Source organism: Callospermophilus lateralis, chromosome 5 (assembly GCF_048772815.1).
Source record: "Callospermophilus lateralis isolate mCalLat2 chromosome 5, mCalLat2.hap1, whole genome shotgun sequence".
Taxonomy (NCBI): Eukaryota; Metazoa; Chordata; class Mammalia; order Rodentia; family Sciuridae; genus Callospermophilus; species Callospermophilus lateralis.
This window is the reverse complement of record NC_135309.1, coordinates 79,874,503-79,897,538: the sequence shown is the minus strand read 5'-3', so window position 1 is coordinate 79,897,538 and position 23,036 is coordinate 79,874,503. Positions and strand designations below refer to the sequence as shown.

The 23,036-nt window shown below is 35.6% G+C and overlaps 1 protein-coding gene across 2 annotated transcripts in view; it reads right to left on the bottom strand.

The window, feature by feature from the left end:
* Efna5 (ephrin A5) overlaps nt 1-23,036 on the bottom strand; it is a 277,348-nt gene that overhangs the window by 32,964 nt on the left and 221,348 nt on the right. For both annotated transcript variants that reach the window (XM_076856947.2, XM_076856945.2), the window contains exon 3: nt 15,930-16,222. In XM_076856947.2, coding sequence (XP_076713062.1) covers nt 15,930-16,222 — 293 coding nt within the window. The remainder of the gene's footprint in view (nt 1-15,929; nt 16,223-23,036) is intronic.

Sequence of the window (23,036 nt, the reverse complement as noted above, 5' to 3'; positions counted from 1 at the left end):
TCCTGAGGTGTTCAGTTAAAATATCTACATCTTTAGAAAGAAAAATAAATTCGGCTTTTTGTTTAAGATACCTGGAATTGATAAATTTTGTTTACAAGTAGATACTCTTAATGAATAAGGCACTTATCTATGGTGTACTCTGCACATTAATGGAGCATCAAATGTTGGTAATTATTTTACAGGCCACACCTCTGGTAATTAGTTATTCCAGAGAATAGTCACAAAAAAAGTCATATTAAGGTAATAATGGGTATAATGGGTAAAATATAAATCCTAAAATAGCAGGATTACATTGGCATTTTGCCTATTTTACCTATAAACAAGGTTCGCCAAATTTTCAAAATATGGGATTGGATGATGCCAAGCTTGGGGGCTTATTGATTAACCTGCTTCTGATTGTAGAAAGAATTATTTTATCATGTGTCTTCCCTGTATAATTTTATCAGTGAAGTGACAAACCATGCTTTTCAGCGATGCCTTGAACTGAAGTGGAATGTACAGTAAAATATGGATTTCCTCAAATGAATTGCCAAAACCATTAATCTTTATCTAAGGACCCATAATAACAGTTTGTTCTCAGTAGCAGGTGGGGGAGGGAGAGAAAATGTCTTCCAGAAAGCACTTTGGCAGTCAATCTGGTTGATAATAAAACTTGATGAAACATCTGTGATTAATATTAATTCTAATTCTCTCTTTAATGGATAATTGTGAAAAAGATAATTTATCCCATTTCATTTAGACTACAGCTGAGTTTTTCAATTTAGGAAAAGAACATTTCTCCATGTTTTTCAGGTATGAAAATCTATGGGGAAAAAAAAAACCAGGTGCACAAAATGGTAAAGCAATTTCCAAGTTAGCACTTGAAAATATTTTGTATGCATTCAACTGAAATATTTTGTGTGCATTCTTTGGATGTGACCCAAAGAATGGTTCTCTAAGTGACTGGCCTGATATTTCTACATCTTTACCACTATAGAAAAATAAATGAGCCTAGTGAACTGAATTAATACCTTTTGAACTGAATTAATATATTTTGGTCATATTTGATGCTGCTAAAATTATGAGAAAAATGCTCTTGTGAGTAAATGACAGTGAGTTATTTCTGACCATCAGTGTATTTCAAACTAGTTGATGAAAGGAACTATTTTTAACACATGCAAATGTATAATTTAAAATACCCATAAAAATTTGTCATGGAAGCTACCATTAATTTTGACAGAATGAGGAAAGTAACTAATTGCCTTTCAAACATCAATATTAAGAATACCATTTATTAAACTAGCACTTCAACTCATTTACATATGGACAACTTGAAGCATAGGTTGAAATATCCTGTCCAACTTAAGACACCTAGTAAGTGGTGGGCTCAAGACCTAGATCCCTTCTTCTTCTTTTTTTTTCCTAAATGCAAAAATTATTTATAAAGGAATCTATGACATAATAGGCTTATTTTGTAGGAATCATTGCATATTATATGGCTTTAAAAATGACTACTGTCTAACCCAATATATAAGTGGTAAATGGTGATTAAATACACATCACTGTTGACCTTTAATCATAACCAAATCATTGCTCCATTTAGACATACTTCTTTTTCATCAGGCTCTAACTGACATCAGGGAGAGGAAAACAAACTGACAAGCACAAAAGGTCACAGACAATAGACACTGACTTCTTCAATGCACTTCCAAAAGCCTCATGTTATATAAATAGAAAATTACAGAATATTCTACAGAATAGGATCACTATCCTTTCTTTTCTCTCTAAGTATACATTTTCCTTCTCAACTGTTGGTCCAAAAATGAATATTTCTTATCACTTTGATATCTTGCCTGTTTTCTACTTTTTTTGTGTGTGATGTTCTGATTCTCCTTTTTACTTATGGAGCTTACCACTTTGTAAAAGAAATTTTATAATTTTTTAAATGTACAAGAATTACAAAAAACCCCACAGGGTTACATAGCTCTTGTTTGCATCGGCCAAGTTAAACTGTGTTATTTATGAATGAAGCAAATGAGACAGTTTGTTTGGTGAAGCAAAGGAAGGTTTTATGATGACTGTCATAAATGAGATGAATCCGGGTGAGGTTGTGGCTCAGTGGTAGAGCGCCTGGCTAGCACATGCAAGCAGCTGGGTTTGATCTTCAGCACCCCATATAAGTAAGTAAGTAAGTAAATAAATAAATAAAATAAAGGTATTTAAGAAAATGAGATGAATCCCAGAATCTCAAAGTCTTTATCCCAGTATGATCTTTTTTAAGCAGAGTTCCTGGGATTGTATCAACATTCACTTAACAAATTCTGCCTTTTCTCAAGACTGAAGCTGCTGTCAATAGGATCTTTCCATTCATTCAAATCCTCAAAGTACCCATTTCCTCAGTATTTTGAACTCAGAACCATGCACTTTCACCTTAAACCCAAAGTATGGTATAATCACCTGCAGGAAAAACAGCTGGAAAGTTCATTTAAAATGGATCTCTAAATTGTCACCTCATAAAATGGAATGATTCAGACTTTCTGAATTGAGTTCCAAGAATCTGCAGTTTTATACCTCTACCCACACAGGTGATTTACTCCTGTTGGCATAGTGTTGGAAGCCCTGAGACCTGAATTTCACCTTGCCCCTCAAATCAACACTTTACATCTTTACTCTCTTCTTCCTGAAGTAATTTCTGTCAATTATGAACAGTGCTAATCTTGTAATATTTAGTTTCCATTTTGCAATTATCTTCATGGATATCTCCCATGTTAGATGTTGAGCTCCTGAAGAACAAAGATGGCATCAAATATTTCACCTTGTCACTCTACAGTGTCTGCTACATTGGCCCACTGGGTAAACATAGCATAGTAAACACTAATGAACTGCTTCACTAATAAGAAAGTAAAATATAATACTGAAGTGTGTCCCTCTATAGCCACTAATGATTTTCTATGAAAATAATGATGCACAAGTACAGACAGCTCCAACAAGAATTTAATAAATGGATTTATAGAACATTTATAATATAAATATTTCAGGAAATAGCTTCAATAAATCTTCTAAAATGGACTTTAATAATAAACACATCACACCAAAAGGTCAGAAATTCTGCTATTTGATTAAACTAATAATCCAGCAAATGTTATTGATTTAGCAATTCCATTTAATATAAACATCATAAAAGCCTATGCAAAAAAATTAAAACTGGACATCTATGGCGAAGGAGCTGAAGGCAATATAGAAAAAACAGAAATTCAAGTAAAGGGTATTAAATATATGAGATCAGAATAATTTCTTCACAAATACCAGTCCTATTATTGAAAAACATTTTGGAACATTACTTCTCACTCATGGATAAGAGCTAAGACCAGAAATTATAGGGTCAAAATTCCTTTTCTCAAAACTGGACTCCACCACAAATGAATAGTATGATTTTAGGCAAGGTATTTGATCTGTCTGTGCTTCAGTTTCCTCATCTGTAAAATGGGAAAAATAATATTGCCTAACACATATTTGCACTAAGATATGGATGAGATAGAACATATAAACATGTAGAAGAATAATGACTCCCATTGTTATATAATAATGGTAGCTATTATTATATAACCAGCAAACAGCTAACCCTAAAGCATGATTTCAATGTATTTATATGATAAACTCAAACCAGTTTTCCTTCCAAGAACATGTAGTTCCTACAAATTCTTCAGACAAGAATTAATGGCTCTCCATAACCTTGCCCAATCTATGTGGCTTTGTTTTCCAAATTCTCTTTATTTTAGTCAGATCCATATTTTCACTGGTCCCTGTTATGGTTTGGATGTAAGGTGTCCCCCAAAAGGTCACATGTGAGACAATTCAAGAAAGCTCAGAGGAGAAACCATGGGGTTGTAAGAGTCTTAACACAATCAGTGAATTACTCCCTGACAGGGAGTAACTGAGTGGTAACTGAAGTGGTAGGGTGTGGCTGGAGGTGTTGGGAAATGGGGGGCAGTGTAGTTTGGGGGTATATATTTGTATCAAAAGGGAGACCTCTCTCTCTGCTTCCCGATCACCATGTGAGCTGCTTCCTTCTACCATACTCTTCTGCCATGATGTCCTGCCTCAACTCAAGCCCTGAGGAATGGAGCCTGCCGCTTATGGATTGAGACTTTTGAAACCTTGAACTATGAGCCCCTAAATAAACCTTTCCCTACAATTGTTCTGGTCAGGTTTTCTAGTTTCAGTAGTGAAAGAGCTAACTAAAACAACTGTCTTTTCTGTTCTGGTTTCCTTATCAGGAAAGGGGGAGGCAGGTAAGAAGAAATCCACATGAGCTGCATGAAGCTTGTTCACTGGAGGGAAGCGGGGCCATTGTCTCCGGGCAACCACTCTTATGAGCCAGCACCCAGACCCCTTTTGTGTAAAATACTGGTGCTGCTTGTGGCTACCACAACTCCTGAACTTCATTTTAAAGAATCTAAAAGGTCATAAATTCTCAAAGTGGCCCTTCTCCTTATAGAATCTCTACTCCTCTCTTTTTTCCTGCCAAGATGTATAATAACTTCAACTCTATAAAGATGTATAATAACTCCAAGTCTATGAAAGAGTGGTGGATCTAGCTCGACACAGAACATGCCTGCAATCCCAGTGACTCAGAAAGCGGAGCAGGAAGATTGTAAGTTTGAGGCCAGCCTGGGCAACTTAGTGGATGCAGCTCAGTTTTAGAGTACCCCTGGCTTAAAAATAAAGTGACAAATCTTAAATAACAAGAGCAATAGCATCAGCAGTGACAACTAACAATAATTACAAAAATTGGCAACCCCTGTGCTCTTAAGGAGGTAAGGCCATCCCTGGCAGGTCATATTAACAAGCTGTAGTGTCGAGACAGTTGATCACAAGGCTTTGCAATATATCCTCCCATGTCTACATGGAGGTATTGATTCTGTTAATGAAATTTAACACTGAAAAATGACACAGGGCGCCAAAGAGACATATACTTTCAATAGTCTCACTAATCATTAAGCATTTTCATCACAATTGAAGGAGAAATGGTAAATGACACATCTTATTATGTCATCATATCCTGACCTCACAAACCATTTAAGAGTGTTCTGCTTTCTTTTAAAAACCCATAAATCTTTTAGTATGTGAATCTCAGGAATAAGGTAACATGAACATTACTATATATTTCACATTAGCTACTTTTAGAATACGCCCTAACTTCCAGGGTTGAGGTAGGACGTACATAATGATTTGTCAACGGTGTTTGAAAGCAGTCTCATTTTCACTTCTTTAAAAATGTTTATTATGAGGCTGAGATATAGCTCAATGGTACAGAGTGTGTATAACATGTGCGAAGCCCTGGATTATATCCCTAGCAACTAATTTTGTTTTAAATAATGAAATAAATGAATTAAGAGCCTAGATTGGAGGCAAACTGCATGGGTTTGAATCCTGACATCATTACTATGCAATCATTTTTTTTTTTTTTGCAGGGAGAGCAGGACCAGGGATTGAACTCAGGGGCACTCGACCATATCCCTAGGCCTATTTTTTTGTATTTTATTTAGAGACAGGGTCTCAGTGAGTTGTTTAGCAGCCTTGCCATTGCTGAGGCTGGCTTTGAACTCACAATCCTCCTGTCTCAGCCTCCTGAGCTGCTGGGATTACAGGTGGCACCACTGCACCCTGCCATTACTATGTGATCTTCAAGAAAGTTGCCTAACCTCACTGAGCCCCACTGTCCTCATCTATACAACAAGAATAACAGTAATACCTACCTCACAGAGGAGGATCTGGTGAGTTAAAACCTGTTAAGACCTCAGCATTGGGCCTGGCACATAGTATGTAACAATAAAAGCTAAGTCACTAAAATCACAGTGATTGGAACAAGAGTTAGAAGAGCAGGTTATTAGGCAAGGCATAAGTAAACCTTTAGCAAAAGGCTAATCTAAACTTCATTTAAGTCACTGTGGGATTTATCACTGTCTCAAAACAAGCTAAACTCATTGACTAGGCATATACAGCAGGACATTTAGGCATTCTGTTAATGTAGAACATTTGCCCACCCACATTTTTGGCCTCTAGTTTTACTCTACTTGTTGAGATTTGTTTCTTAAAATTTCATCTAGAACAGTGCAAGAATTTCTGAACTTAAGGGTGAAGACCCACTGAAACTGTTAAAGCAAAACATGATATATGCAGGGAAACCTCATCAATTCAGATTTCAGAGGTAATCTGTGACAATTTACTTTAGGAGAAAATAAACTTTAGAAGAAATGTTAAAAATCGGGCAAAGCAAATTTATATTAGAAGCTTGGTATTAGAGGTAATAAAAATTGGTTTAAAATTTAAATTGAAAACAATATATGTTCTTTTTTAATGATTTTGAGCATGCTGTCATTTTTAAGAATTTGCATACAAAAAGAAATGCCAACGTAAAACTAAATTTAGCTAATATTAACGTAGATAAAAGTAGTTGAAAATATTGTACATCTATGAAAATAGTAAAATGAAAAGATATTATCACTCCAATTTCTAACAATAATAGACTGGTTGACTGTTTGCCAATATATGATATTTTACTTTGGGGACTAAGAATGAATGAATATTTTGCAAAGCTTTAAATTTTACAACCAAACCTGAATACAGCATATATATTAAAGTTCGGTTCTTAATGTGAATTTTATACAATCTGCCTAAAAATATTCACTGGAAAAGCAGCCTGTTGCCAAAGTCCACATATTTCCCCTATTAAACGGAGGTAAGCCATATCCCCAGTAACCATATTTCAAGCCCACAGGATACTCGTGAACTAAAATAATGAATGATAATGCTTCGTTCTCTGCATTAATATTAAAGAAAAGAGAAAATAGAAAACTTTATAGCCACTATCAGCTCTCTGGATCATAAATCTCAAGTTTTGAGAATTGCTTCCCAAAAGGGTAGGGAGCAGAGATGAGTTGTGAGAGAGCTTCAGAGCCTAGAGATATTTTTTAGCAAGCCAGCAAAGCACTGACACACATTTCTACATATCTCTGGCTGTGAAAAGTCTCATTTGTAGTGATTTATATTTCCTCATAAAGAACTCTGTAGATAATATAAGCCTGCTGTGAGGCTGTATGACAACTTTCAAACCAAGAGTTACACGACCATTCTGTTAAAATAGAGCAAGAATAGATGAGTGGGAAAATCTGTAGAAATAGTATTTCTTCTGATGAAAGACCACAGTCCTGTTCTTCCAGCCTGCACCGTGTTCAGAGTCACCTTTCACTCTGTGTGCATGTCTCATGGATAAGATTTTGATCGTCTATGCTGGGGAAAGTATTTTCCTCCCTGAAGATTGGCTATGCATTTGCTGTGTGCGTGCTTGTGTAATTTACAACAAATGACACTTACACATCATCACACCGAAGTTCAGTTGCCTTAATAAGTTACTAAGGGAAACACAGAGAATAGCATGCTGACAACCCAAAGTCAATGAAGTATAAACACTGTTATTCCAAGTGTCACTGGCGTGTTATTTCCATTTCTCCTGGCATCTGCTCTGTGTAACACCACACATACACACAATGCAGCAGCTCATTAAACTCTTTTCCGTTAAGTCTGAAACCAAATTAGTACATTACATGTTTATAAGGTCGAGAATTACTGCTTCTCTGTGAAATTACACAATTAATCAGGTGTGTTATTTCTCTAGGAGATGTGGCCACTTTTGACATTTAGGGATAAAAGGAGCAATCCTTTAATTCTTTTCCCATTCAGCATTTATTCTCAGTGTGGTAAAAGGAAGCAAAAGGTGACATAATTCCTTCTCACCCCTTCGGAAGCCAGAACTCTACATGCTTCCTCTGTCTCCTAATAGCATTTTGAATTCTTAAAAGGAGTACAAACACAAATTATTTTGTTTTTGAACTTCTTATCTGAATGTCGCAGCCTTTGAAAAATTCAGACAATGAGAAGGATGCTCATGAGTCGTCAGTTTCTTGTGGCTGATACCATGAATTTCCATCAAGTCCCAATTATTCAACAGCTTTTAAGACTCCCTTTGCAATCTTTAAGAATGCTCCCAATGTCAAAATCTATTAAGCAGTTGTGTTTGCTCCAGATTCCTTTTTCACAGACCTGGCATTAATTTCTCTGATTCTTTTTAACAGTAGTTGAGTTTGAATCATCCTTGCATCTAGTATTTAACAGGGCATGTATTTCTTTAAAAAAATTCTCATGACTTGACCAAATAATATTGCTTAAAAAAAATGAAGTTCCTTTAAATGTCCTGTGTTCCTGTCCATTGCTTTTTCCTCCTTTGATTTCATCCAGACTATCTGAAATGCATCGGGTGAAACCTCTACAAAGCATGGGAGCAGCATCTGCTCTGACAGACCTGGCTGATGCTGAGCTTTCTATTCGGAAGGTTAACAGGCACCTGGCAATAAACAATTGTTCTCATAACAGAAAATTATAATTAACACAGAAAAATATCCTGAAGTCCCTAAATATCCTCTTTCAGGTTCTTTATTTAACTTTAACTTAAGAGCCCTTGAAATCCATTCATGCTTTCCTGAAAGATGGCTAGGGACAGCTTGAAACAGACACAATTCTCTAAACTCATTCTTTAAATGAAAAGGTGCATTCTTGCAGGTTCACTAAAGACCTGTGGAAGTATACAAAGGGAATAAAAAGACTATTTTCAGAGACAGACCTAATACAATCCCACAAAAATTTCCAGTACCCAAGTGGAGAAAAACTATTCCATTCCATTTTCAAAAGAAAACAAAACTAAAAAAAAGTTTTCATTTTTTTGCTTTAGAAAATATTAAAATTTCTCAATTTCCTAACACTGCTCTTTACTGCTTCCTGATTAATATAAATGTGCCTTGAAAGACCATCCTCTGGGTCCACACACCTAAAAACAAATAGAGGCAGTGAACAAATTATCTGACCATAGTCCTACTGGAAATTTCAGTTGAAAAAATAAAACAAACCTGAGTCTCAGCAGAGTTGATGCTACAGCAAATAATGCTAAAATAAGTCTTCAGTAATAAAAAATATTTTCCAAGAACAAAAGTAAAATGCATATAAATATAGAAACATGTGTTGAGTTTTTCATTTTAAGAAAGTACATTGTACTGGGTACAGTGACACACACTTATAAACCCAGCTTCTCAGAAGGTTGAGGAGAAGAATTGCAAGTTCAAGTTTAGCCTTAGCAACTTAGTGAGACCCCTCCTCAGAGTAAATTTTTAAAAAAATGAAAAGAAATGGTGATATAGCTCAGTGGTACAGTACCCCCGACAAGGGGGAAAATTAAAAAAAAAAAAAAAGAAAGAAAGAAAGAACAAGCAAACGAACAGATGAACATATGTTGTATTCACAGATCACCTCTCCTGCAAGAGTAAAGTAGTATAAAGTGAAAAGGATTACCTCCTGCATTGCTAATTATGATGTTTTGACACTCATTTATTTCAATAAGAAAATTTCAGTAAAAAGGTGGATTGGTATGAACTATAAAGAACAAAATAATTTGTAATATAGATTACCAATGAAAGTCAATTAAAAAAACCAGACATCTAGGGTTGGGTTGTGGCTCAGCAGTAGAGTGCTTGCCTAGCAAGCCTTGGGTTCTATCCTTGATACCACATTAAAAAAAAAAAAAATAGACATGTATAGTGGAGCGAAGACCTCTAACCCATAATGTTCTTCTTCTTTTTTTTTTTCATGTATTTTTCTAGTTGTGGATGAACCTTTTATTTATTTATTTTTATGTGGTGCTGAGAATTGAAACCAGTGCCTCACACATGCTAGGCAAGCTCTTTACCACTAAGCCAGACCCTCCATAATGTTCTTTAAGAATATTGAAATTGTTTTTAATCTTTATGACGTTAGGATTTTCTTTTTTAACTAAAAGTTATCAATCTGAGCTGTTCAAGCTACCTTAACTATGAAGGATTCAAAATTCTTCGGATATAGATTCTTGGAAGTATCCTTTTAGCAACTGACTTTTTTTTTAAGAACATTTCATTAACTAAGTCTTGGTGGTAAGATTGTAATAAAGAATTTTTATAATTATACCCATTTTACAGATGAAGAGAGTAAAGCTGGATTAAGTCAAGTAATTTGCCAAGGTCATGTCGCTGTTAGGAGTACAGGAGGAAGCTGTAGTGCCCTGGCTATCCTCCTGCAGGAGGGGTGATCTGTGCTCTATTCTCTTTTCTCTAAATTTGTAAAAATTTAAACTGTGTTCTATTCTGCTTTGATGATTTCCAACATATGATCAAAAGTATTACTAAGAAACTAGGAAACTACTACAGAGGGTGCAATAAAACTTGGGAACTCTAAGTTATTTGCTTTTTAAAAATATTATCATACAAATACTTTTTAAAAAAGCCTTCTTCCTTGTATGTATTTTACTATTATAACATCTATTCATTTGAGGAATATTTATTGAGTAACTCTTCTGAATGCTTTTTTTAAAAATATTTTTTCATTCAAAAGACAGTTTTTTTAATCAATAGTGTAGCTAAGTAGATGCTTCATATCATGGATTATGGAGCACTTGCTTGATTTTATAAACACATTATGAGAAACTTCATTCTAAGTTCCAAACAACTCACCTGCAAAAAAGGTTTTGGAACACATACAACTGTTAACTATAGGAGTTTCTTTTTTATATTAGTGTGTTCTGTTTAACTGAATATTCTTATATTTTTAAAAGGTTAGTTAATAGTCATATTGCATAAAAAAATACTTTCTGAAGCTGATCTCTATCATTTTAATAAGATATCACTTAGAAATTTAAAAAACTATTTTTAATTTATAAAATTGTGTAGAGCATATTAAAACTGCCTCATGGTTGATGACAAACCTGTATACTTTCAACTAAAATACATAAAGCAGAGAATTAGCAGTTAATCACATGCACCCAAGAAGTCATATATTATTGATTTAAGAATGATGTCCATAGAAATATAGCGTGTTCCCAGACATATTAGATGTAGTGAATGCTAGAAATTCTCTGCCTTTCATTAAATAACATTTGTCTTTTTTGGTGGGTTTCTCATTTAAAACTCCTCATTCAATTCATGCTAAAATCCCTGAATCAATTGTTCAATCATGATTCAGTATGGATACTACATATTTAGCAAACTTAAAGAGAATTTCTTAGAAAATAAAACTTTTCAGGCTTCTGAAGTCATCTAAGAAGATACAGTTGAAATACATCCTGGAGATGGAAAGTACCCTTTGGAGAGCTGAAAATGCATAAATTTGTTTAAAATTTATCTATTATCTGATTTGGAGTTTATAGAGAGAGTTTATAAAGTAGCATTCTCTAAACAGTGAATGTCTTTGTTTCTGATCTTTTTAAAAAATATAAAACATAGTTTTCCTTTTGAAGTATAAGACCTAGCACTTCATCTTTTCACTTATTTTAGTTACTTAGTCACCTAATTTCCTCTCAGATCAGCCATTTATTATCTGTGTGAAACTTTTTCAAGTTATCTATCCTTGTGCCTCAGTTTCTTCACCCATAAAAAGAACACTATCTGGTAGTTCTGGTTTGAGAGTCGCAGAGTGCTGTAGTGTTTAGAAAGGTACAGTAGTTATTCGTGTTTACTAAGAATCTACTACATACCAAGCAATATCATACCCAGTATGGAGTGACAACAGCTATGAACAACCCACCATTATTAGACAAGGTCGGGGTGATGAGCACCTCAGGAAAACAGAGGAGAAGAGTATACAGAATAATAAGGGAGGTGTTCATTTCATACAAGGAAGTCAGAACAACCTTTAATGAAGATACTTTTAACACAACTCTAAAGAAACATGAGAGGAAGAGGGGGTAAATGCCTGGAGAAATGAGAACCTCAGCCAAAAGGACAATAAAGCACCAAGATGCTGACACTGGTCAGGAATGTGAAGCAGGAAAGAGGGCAGGATGGATGGATCAGAGAGAATAAGTCAGTGAGTGGTGGAAGAGAAAATCAAAGAGGCTGATGGTGGGGAGAGGAAGGGGCACAGACATGGAAGACCCTGCTGGCCAGGTGAGAGACGGTACTTTTATTTTGGTGAGATGGGAAGTTGCTGGAAAGCTTTGACAGAGCAGTGACACAAGCAGAAGGAAACACAGAGGAGTTTGCTAGATTAGTGGAGACCACAGGTGATGGGGGCCTGGACAGGTGGCAGGGAAACAACTAGTTCAACCATTCGAATACACCTCTCCAGTGTGCATTTGAATTTCCCTTTAATTGGTATTTATTGACACCAACTAAGTAAGGCACTGGAGTGGGCCACTTCACACATGTTATCTCTTACTCCAAAGCTACAAGCCTCTAGAAAAAATGTTATGAGATTATGATATTAAAGAGCTAAGAGATTTCTGAAATCATCAATTGTAACCAAATGCTTTTAAGATGCAGAATTAGAGCTCCAGAGAGATTAACTGATTTTACCCAAGATTATCCAGCAACTTAGAGGAAGAAAGGGACTCAGTTTTCTTTACTTAACAAGAGGGTACATTCAAAATCAGTATTTCTATGTACTTAAAAAGATAACTTATATTGCCTGTGTTTAAAACATTTCTCTTAATCCTTTCTGATTTAAAAAATAAGAGCAGAAAATATTCTTCCAAACATATCCATATTGGGTTAATATTTATGTGAAGCATTTCTAAAATGAGTACTTTTGAAATTCCTAAAATGAGTATTTTTGAAGACTCTAAAATTACTCTTCTTTAGGAAATCTATTACCTTAGTCAGTTGACAGGTAGTTCTACCAATTTATCACTGATAGAAAGCCACCAACTTTTTGTAAAAACTTTAGTATGCCAACCTCTTACCCAAGTTACTCCTGCCAATGAAAAACAGTATTTGTCAGATTCAGGAATGACCCTAGTCTGCTTTGTAATTATAAGTGGTTATAACTATTCAATGTGCTGTCTGTTCTAAAGGGCAGGAAAACAGTGTAGATATATTTGGGGTTGCAGAAAGGATGTAGACTGTAAAGGATGTTTCATTTTAAAGGTAAGTTGGCAACTTCCTATGAGATGCTTTTACTACTAAATTGTTAATTTTAGAAAACACAAAGAAATTAGGAAATAATTCTGGCTGAAGATATAGAAGAACATAATAAGAATTATCTGATTTGTGTCCTTTCTAGGTTTAGGTAATCCCAATGAAACACTCACCTTGCCCTCGCGCAATCCTGGGCCTGTATCTGTGTTCTGATACTCTACCTCACAACAAGGTAAGTCTCCCTCTAGCCTCTAATGCAGGTCAGATAATAGGGTATGGGGTCTCTTTCCCTCTTTCTTTTGTCTTGGAGAATTTGGAAGAGATGCTTAGGCCATGAGGAGTTGAAACATACTCCTGTCTCGGTAAGAACCATTTTATGAACTGATGGGTGGAGGCCAAGCTTGCTCCTGAGATGGACCATGAAGCCTCTTCTGTGGTGGTGTGAGAAAGGCCATTTCCAAACCATCTTGTTCATTCCACACACACTAAGACAGAGGAAAATTCAGCCGAGGGCCAATTCTCCCCTAAGAATCCTTTAGTTTAATTATGTCCACAGTACATTAAATGTCTGGAAGACGTCCATGTTAGCGCTGCCCCTACTGCTGTTGGTGGTGAAAGGGAGGAAACCCTTTTATTACTGAAAAGACAGGGAAGGATGCTTTTGTGGGTCAAAAACATGGTTGGAAATTCAATTTAATTGAACACCAGGCTACTATGCTTCTTGTAAATGAACGTCGTTTTGCTGCTAATTTTGTGCTATTTTACCTTTCATTAAAAAAGTAATTCAAGTTAAACTCAGCTGAACAGCAAAAAGCTCTTGATATTTTGAAGCATTTTGGAACAATTACTTTGACGGGAACCCTTGACAGTTAAATGACTCTGTTAAATGAATGTTATAGAAGACACATAATGATTTTTAGTGAAATATTGAATTTAACCACAAATGAGGAAAAACCAGTCATAAGCACTATGGGTATATTTGAATAATAACATCTTGCTTATGAACCTCAATGGATTCTATAATTTTTAATAATCATGCAATCAACCAGTTAGCTGGTGGGTATGTTTCCATCTTGGTGCTCTCTATTCATTTTTGGTTTATGCTTTTGTTGTTGTCTTTTAATCTAAGAAGCCAATAAGTAAATTTCAAAACTGGCAATAATTTCTTCTTCCATTAGTATAGTATTTTGCAGTTAGGTAATTAATGAGATGCTATCCCATAATTGAAGACCTCCTCTTTTCTTTTTCTTGTTTGCTGAATGAGATTCTTTTACAAAGTAAGAAATCAGCAAGAGTCAAGAGCAGGCTGTGCCTGAGAACGTGTGAATTCACCATATGCCAGTATTTCCTGCATCTGTGGAACTCAATATTCTTATTCTTATTTTATGGATCGAATGTGAGATAGTATCAAGGCTTTTACATGTTTTCTCATGACTAACAACTGAAAAATGTACTGAAATAATAAAACTGGTACTGTTCAATTTCCTTTTCAAATTCACTTGCATTATAAGTGAGAGAACCCATATGATGATGAAATCTGACTGATTGTAAAATTCCGTTTTGAGGAGAAGAGGAGCGAGAAATTTCAGTAGATGTAAAACTACCAGGGTGGGGATATTTGAACTGAGAAATGACTCAGAAAAGCAGGAATGTTCTTTATCTTGTTTGTGTGGGGTGAAAAGCTGAGGCTAAGCATACTGAGTGGTATTACTGGCATCTCTGCACACTGGGTGCAGCTGTACTTTCTGATCCTTCCAAGCAAGTGAGGCACAACTTCCCCCAAGTTCTCGCTGCTTCCTGCATTTATCTTCATGTAGTAATTGTCTATTTATACTCTATTTACAAGTCTATTCCCCACTAGAAGGTTACACCCTAAAAGGAGACAATGTCTCTTGATCTTGCACCCCCAGCATTTCTGAGCCACCATAAGCTGTTCAATTAATCTACTTATGAACAAATACTCCTTTATCTATTTCAGTTAACACTGAAATTACATGGAAATGGCTAGTCTAAATATTTGATATCTGCCAAAGGTAAGTCCAGGTACACAGCCAGCTACCTAAATGTGTATTACCTACACTTTTGCTGTTCAATGTGTGGTCCATAGGCCAGCAGCATCAGCACCACCTGGGAGCTTTATACCTATGGAATCTCAGGCTCTGCCTCAGACCCAGGTCAGAATATGCATTGCTACAAGAGCCCCAGATGATTCTGTGCACAGTGAAGTTTGAGAAACATTTATCAATAATATATAATAGTCTGTTGCATGAAGAAGTGATGTGTAAATAATGGAGAAGAAACAAGGCCATGGCATTGAGATTAATGCAAAAGTCTGCTGAGGAAGTGGTAGAGCTCTCTCAGGACAGTCACTTAATGTTCACAGGTGAGAAACTCACTCATACCAGTTCCCTGGGAACCCTTGTTTGATACTTCTTCACACTTTTTCCTGCTTAAAGACACAGCTGCTCTTAATAATTGTCTCTTCTCCTTGGTGCAAACAGAGTATTTATCGTCAGCATGCTGACATTTGCAGGAGTTTTGGCTTTCTCCATGAAAACTGTGGTTGATTGAAAGGATATTGCTGACACCTGAATAAGAAATGCAATGACTCCAAGCTATGTAAATTTAATTATTTCCCTTAATTTTTTTTTTCAGGAATCTCTTTTCTTTTCCTGAGCTTTGGAGAAGTCCTGGCCATTTTCATTTAAAAGAAATACAAGTCAGCAGAGGTTCACTGAACAGGCTGACACGCAATTTCATAAGGGAAGAGGCGCTGTGTCTTTAATCTAATTTGTGCTCTCAATTCCCTGCTAACGTATCTAGGGATCATGATGTATGCATTTACAAGGAGACATCTGTAATGCAGAGTCCAGCTCTGCAATTCTCTGAAACATGGGTAAAAAATTAGTCTGGATTCTTGCAACCGCCCTACAACATGATAAATCTCTATATACTCACAGATGTAGAAATATTCTCGGCCTGGCCTGAATTCAAATCCTAGAGAAAAGGGAGTGAAGAGCTGGAATTTTTCAGAGAACTTCAGTGGTCCATTTGGAGAGTGAGGCCGGTTACATTCCCATCTCTTGAAGCCTTTGGAAGTGTGGTCGCAGGCACTGTACCCATCAAAGTTGACCATGTAGAGGACATAGCGCTCAGTCTTATCTTCTGGGACGGAGTCCTCATAGTGAGGGCAGAAAACATCCAGGTAGTCATTGATACAGACATCAATGTGGTAATCACCCCTCTGGAATCTGTTGGAAGAAGAAGAAAATGAAGAAATAATTCATGGTGGAAGGGGTTTCTGGTGTAAATTAGTGGTTGCACTCTTTAATAATTCTAGAGCTAAAGGATTTAGTCTAATAAGCTCTTAATGAACACTATTATGATTTTGGAAATGGTTTGAAATATTGTAGTTCTAAATCCAAGCAACAATAAGCCATTTACAGATGAATTCCACTAAGTTTCTTTCAAAATACCCAAAAAAAGAAATGCCTTACTTTTATTCTAATTATTACATTAAACATCATTCTTTCAAAAATGAATTTTGATTTGTTTTCCATTTATTCTTAAAATCATACACATTAAAGAAAAGTTTTCATATGTTTAAGATAGTTTCACAATAAATATTTATGAATATATAAATAAGCAAATTAAAGAACAACAAATTACTGAATTGTTTCAATTATAAATGAGGTCATTTTCAATTTCCTATGCAAATGTAGAGAATTAGAGCTATTAAACTGCTAGAATTAGAAACATAAAATGTAAAAGTTAAAAAATTCCTGAAGCAATATCTTCATTTTAGAGGAAAATAAAAACCTAAGGCATAACCATGAAGCAGACAATATTTGAGCTAGACCTACAGAATGAAAACTTTGGATCCCAGTTCAGTATTCTTAGTTCTGCTCAGGTCACCAACTCATTTTATCTCATCACTCTTTTGATGCCATGTTCTTTTCCATTATTAAGAAAATTGAAACCATCTACACAAATGACTTTATAAGTCACATTCTAGGGTTGGACTAGTAAGCTGTGAAAGTCACAAGCCAAGTGATAATAACAAAACCATGGCAAATTCATCCGAAAACACTCAAAATGCATGTGCACACATACATACACACACCATAAGCGTTGAAAATACCACATTTTTTGCTTTAATTCTTACAAATATTTGCCTATTTAATATCTTTCCCTATAAGTTAAAAATATTTTACAGGACCCAGTGATGTACAAAACAGGAATTGTGATGGATACAACTTTCTCAGTCTGAAATTGTGGTGAAAAAGCCTATTAGACTCCTTTGTTTTTAGCAAGTGAGGAAATTCTTCCCTGAGCCCTTGGAAAGGTTCATCATAAAACGCTGTTATTGCTGAAATATGACACTCATAAAGCCATATAATCTTCAAGTTGGACAGTCTCAGCATGAACACTTTCCAGTGATGGTGAGCTTCTGTATTCCATTTTTGGACCTCTCTAAATGTTAGAAAGTCTCTTCTTATATTGAGCATAAATCTGCTTCTGTGTAATTTCTACCCAGTGATCCTACTTCTGCTGCCTGGAATTACAGCGAACAAATCTAATTCCTCTTCCACAAGGTAGTCCATAAAACATTTGGAGATGTCAGCTATGTCTCTCTATATCCTCGTTTCACCAGACATGAAAATCCTGATTCCTTTGGTTATCTCTGGTGTAGTTCCCAAACTCCTTTCTAGTTTGTTGACCCTCTCAGGCCCTCCAGTTTCCCAATGTGTTCTCTTAAAATGTAGGATCTAAACACAACAAGGCCCTCTGAGTGCTTGGGACCAATGTTCACCTCAGTAGAAATACACCATTCTTGTTCTGGATGCTAAATATTTACCACAAAGCTGCAAATTCCTTCTGAGAGACACTGTTGTAAAATAATGGAGGCACCACTCATTTTGAGTGAGTCGATATAGATTTAAGGACTGGATCTGCTGTTGGTTGAATGGAAGAGTCATACATCATCCTGAGCCTCAGTTTCCTTATAGATAAGTTAGATAACAATGAGAAGGTTCTTGACAGCCTTACATGTCTGCTTTAAGTCACATCCCAGAAAACTAATAAGAAGCAAATGTGTGTTGATTGATAACATGAGAAATAAGGAAAGATTATCAGGATCTTCACTTTTCAGTTAGAGGATCCCAAAACAACCATTTAAAAAAAAAAAAAACAAACTAAAATACTCAAGTATTTATTTCTTTATATTTACAGTGATCATGGGTTCACTTTTTCTTTATTACTAATAGACAACGAATGATTTGTCAAGATGCAAGGGAAGACTGTGTTGCCTTTAAAAGATTTTTGAACATCAAGGTAACATCACTGCCAAAGTACAAAGAAAAGACACTGCAATGTTCAGATGAAAGGGTGCTGGGATGTGAATCATCAGCACTCAGAGTAGCCTGGCAATTTTGGAGGACAGCCAGACAAGAACGACAGCAGAAGGCAATGCCCAGATGCACTTTATATTATTATATTATTATTACAGATTTTAAAGACATTCAAGGGGGAAGTTTTTTTTTCTTTCCCTAAGTGTCACTCATTTTAGCTTCTACTAGCATTTGGCACTGCTCAAAAGTGAAAATAAAAATTAAAACTGCCATTACCCAGACTCTTTCTGTTACTCTTTTATTCTATAATTTCTTTAGTCTATAATTCCTTTATTCCACAAGTTAAAAACATTGGCACTTTTTTGACAACACAATTTTAACTCCTTATTCCAACTTTTATCACTATCAATGTTGCCAAAATTTTTATAAAGCAAACTGTGGGACTGAAGGGCCATTCTAGGTTGGATTGACCAGTAATCCCTTCCGGTGACATTTTACTGTGAAAGGTTAACTAAATTACTGTGGTGTTATTTTAGACCTGTAATTCACCCTAGCGATTATTATTTCTGACCCTCTATCCAAAGACAAAGAAAAGATGATGATTTATCATGGAATCAATTTACATTTCTGTTTCAGATCTTCAATTTGCATAAATTAGTTTACTAATGTAAATTTCAAAGAATGGACAATAAAGGTCTAAAAACAATGACAAGCTGGAGCTCATAAAAGGCATCTGTACAAAATACTTAAGTATAATCCAAAGACAAGTTTGAGATTAGATATTCTAATACTATACCAAATGGCCTTCTTCAGGTACAAAGTGGTGCTGCACCATTCTTTCCTGACCTTCTTTGAAGGGCATAGAAGCATGACTAACATTACTGAGTGCTTATTATGTTACATTCATTATTTAAATTTAATCTTACCACTGTCCCACAGAAAACACACTATTACTACATTTATTTAAAGATGAGGAAACTGAGATCAAGAGGTCAATGTTACACAACTAGCAAAATAGTGGAGGCAGAATACAGACCAAAGCAGTCTGACCTCAGAAATAAAGCTCCTGTCTATTCCATTTGGTGAAAGATTAAACTCTAATGTCAAGTCCTGAGGTCTACTCTGTATTCCTCCAAAGGGACAATTCTCATTCTCAGTGAGGTTTTAGTTCTGTTTACAGATTCAACAAATATTTGCTGTATCCAGGATCTATATGTGCTTTACATATGTTATCCAAAATCCTCAAAACACATAATAATCCTAATGGGTTATTATCCTTAGTCTCATTTTACCAGTGATAAAATGTCATTGAGAGAGTATGTTATCTTCTCATTTCAATATTTTTCACAGTGAATAACTCAGAACAAAGTTAAAATCTGAACTCAGTCCTTAGAGATTCTAAAGCATATTCCTAATCACAATGTGCTCCTAACCATGATGGCTCTAGAGATCCACCAGTTGTAGAAATTCCCCTTGTAAGATGAAGCCCTCAAGAGTATATGGGTGCCATCAGGTTACCCTAGGTTTATGCTGATCTTTTAGGACAACCCAGACACAAGGTGAACCAGCCGTACTCTCTTCCCCACCAGGTTGGGGTGCCAAAAGCTACAGGGTGCCTCAACATGTAGAATGAGCTCAGATGACAAAGTTAGCTCCTGAGTCAAGCATTCACACCATTTCAGACTTTCAGAGAATAAAGTGTTGTTGGGCTCAGCAACCATTCACATAAAGAGATTTTTTTTTTCATCAGGAAACAGCTTTCATAAGCTTTAGCTCATGTTAAAAGAGTAAATTCACATCTAGAAAAAAATGATTCTGCATGCCAGTATTTACCAATGCCATGGATAGCACAGACACTGCTATTACACATTTGTAAATCTCTTGGACATTTTCTTGTAAATGTCTACTCTCTCCTCCTTTTCCTTAATTTCATCTATTGTGTCTGTGCTTTTCTACCTCTGTGAGATTGCAGTGTATGTGTGTGTGTGTATATATTTTATATATATATATATATATATATATATATATATATATATATATATATATATATATATATATAATCTAGCTGTTCAGCAATAAGGCAACAATAATTGCAATACACTCTACTAAATTAACACATTGGTTCACAATGTAAAATTTGCACTGTTGCCACACTTAGAAAAGTGACTGTGCTTCAGTCAAACAATTACTGTCCTGACTGTTCTCACAATGCATGTCTCAAGAGCCAGGAAACATCTTGCCTGCACAGAATGTAGTCCCTGTTCCTCACTGGATTGCATGGCTGCTCAGGTCAATGGTCCATACAACATAATATTATATATATTATGTATGGCAAGAATACATTTTACACATTTATCAAAATTTTGCAGTGACTGGTTGAGAATGTCAACGATATTATAAAAGGATCATTTTGCTTAATTAAGAAGAGGAAAATTCAGCCTGGTAACTAGTCTTTTGTAATCATCTTAAATGCCAAAAATGAATCATGCACTTCACAGTAATTCTTGATCATCCAGAGGCCACCTGAAAGACTAGATAAAAAGCACATTTTAAAAATATATTTTAATTTGTACAATATAATTATATATAATAATGGGATTCTTCATTACATATTTGTATATGCACATGAGCATAGTTTCATTCCCCAGTATATTTTAGGGACTACTGATGGCAAAAGTAACAATTTAAGCTGGGATTGGAACTGAAAAGTGAATTTGTGTCAGTGTTTGCCTGATGACTTTCCATCATATTGCTAAATACAATTTTGATTATCAATTTAAAGCCACTGTTAATACCTCTCCCTTTAATTAACCTGTGTGATGGAGGTGAATCATGACTTGAATGTCAGAATCAAATGAAATAAAGGCAACAAGAAATGACAAATTGTCTTTTCAGTTAGTTATCAACAGTGTGCCCCAACTTCCTTCTGAGATAAGAACCAAATCATCATTTTATGACATTAGTTAGCCTGAATCAAAGAGACTTTGTCCTCCTATTTTATTTTCAACCTTGGGTCCCTGAAAAAAAAAAAGGAACATCTAGTTCTTGAATGGTCTAGGTCTGTCAACAGCCCCAAGTAGAAGTTCTGAACTTCCTCATACTGTCCTTGGTTCCTCTTTGGTAGGAAAAATAGAAATCACCTAGCTTTCTTTCTCAATGACTCTTTTTTCATGGCATTGACCTTACTTCCTCCTCTCCCACATGCTCCTGTGTTGTGGGTATTGACAGCTGGGGAGGATGAACAGAAGGACACAGGAGCCTGCCTGAGCTCAGTCCACATCATAAGCCTCTTCTGAGTTCATCTTTAGCCACTTTCTCCTGAGGTTTCACCTCTCATTCCATTCTCATTTACTAAAACCAAAGTACTTTTCATTTTTTGTATCTGGAAAAGGAAGGGTGATGATGTGTATTTAAATGTTTTACATTGGCCTTTAGCATATGTTGCTGGCAGAGCAAAGAACCTGCTTCCAAGGAAATATGTACTGAGGTATTTTATCAAGCAGCTCCTGAGTGAAGTTTCCTCCCTCCATAAATATAGAAACAATATTACTGAAAGGAGACAGTGTTAATAGAAGTTAGGAAGCTGTGAGGCACTTTTATCCCCCTTCATGTAATATTTTAAACGATTCAATAATGAAAACGTTATTACTCACCAACTTCATAGTTGATTATTACATTTTAAATGTATTTTAATCTGTCAAAGAGGTGATTGTTTTAATATTCCTATTTGAAGAGAATTCCAATGTCATTTCTTTAATTACAAGGCAACCTAATGTATTACATTCTGAAATTGAAATGTAAAAGAAGGATATGATTTATGGTCAAAGATTAAGCAAATTTATCAGCTTAGGTTTCCTCCCAAATTTTTAAACTAAATCTAGAGTTAATAAATCTCGGCAGTGCTGTCTTTCAATTCTACTGTTATTGATTTAAAGGCTAATTTCAGAATAAGCAGTCTCTTTTTAACCACAAGAATTTCTTCTTGGTCCAGAAAGGTCTTAACAGGCCCTATAACTGACAAGGGGATTTGGTTTATAAACATGTGTTTGTAAGATGGGCAGGACAGCAGTCTCTGTTGCCGAGCACACTTCTTCTTGTCTCCTTCTGTTCTTCCTTTCAGCACAGAATGCAAGCCTTATGGCTCTTCTATCCTAAATCTGAAGATGCTCTTTTTGTTTTCCTGCAGAGGTTAAAACATGAAATACAAATAGTAAACCTAACTTGGGGTAGAAAATAGTATTCACATCACTCAGGACTGAACAAATATTTGTTTTGCTCTTTTTAAATTTTCTTCCCTCTCATGGGCTGAAACATGCCTGTCTTTGATATATGTTGGTAATCAACTTTCACTTTCCACTCTGAAAGACGCAGAAGCATGGACAATTTCACAATAAGCAGTCCAGTTGTTGAGGGTAGAGGAGATAGTACATGAAGAGCAAGACACATAATCTCAGTCAGTCCAATCCAACTCTTCTGGGCTCTAGAATATGCCAATAACAACTCATGTTCCTCCAGAAGTGAAGATTTAAAAACAAAAACAAAATTCCCTCCCCTCCCCCCCAAAAAATAACTGCTTAAGGTGGCATTTCAGAGATGTGTCCTGCTTATTCCTTTGCAGCTGAAATGCAATATGCTATACCATATATTTTTCCATCCAATGAAGCGTAAGATACTGACAAAACATTTTGCAATCCAAATCTGGGTGCTCAGTTTA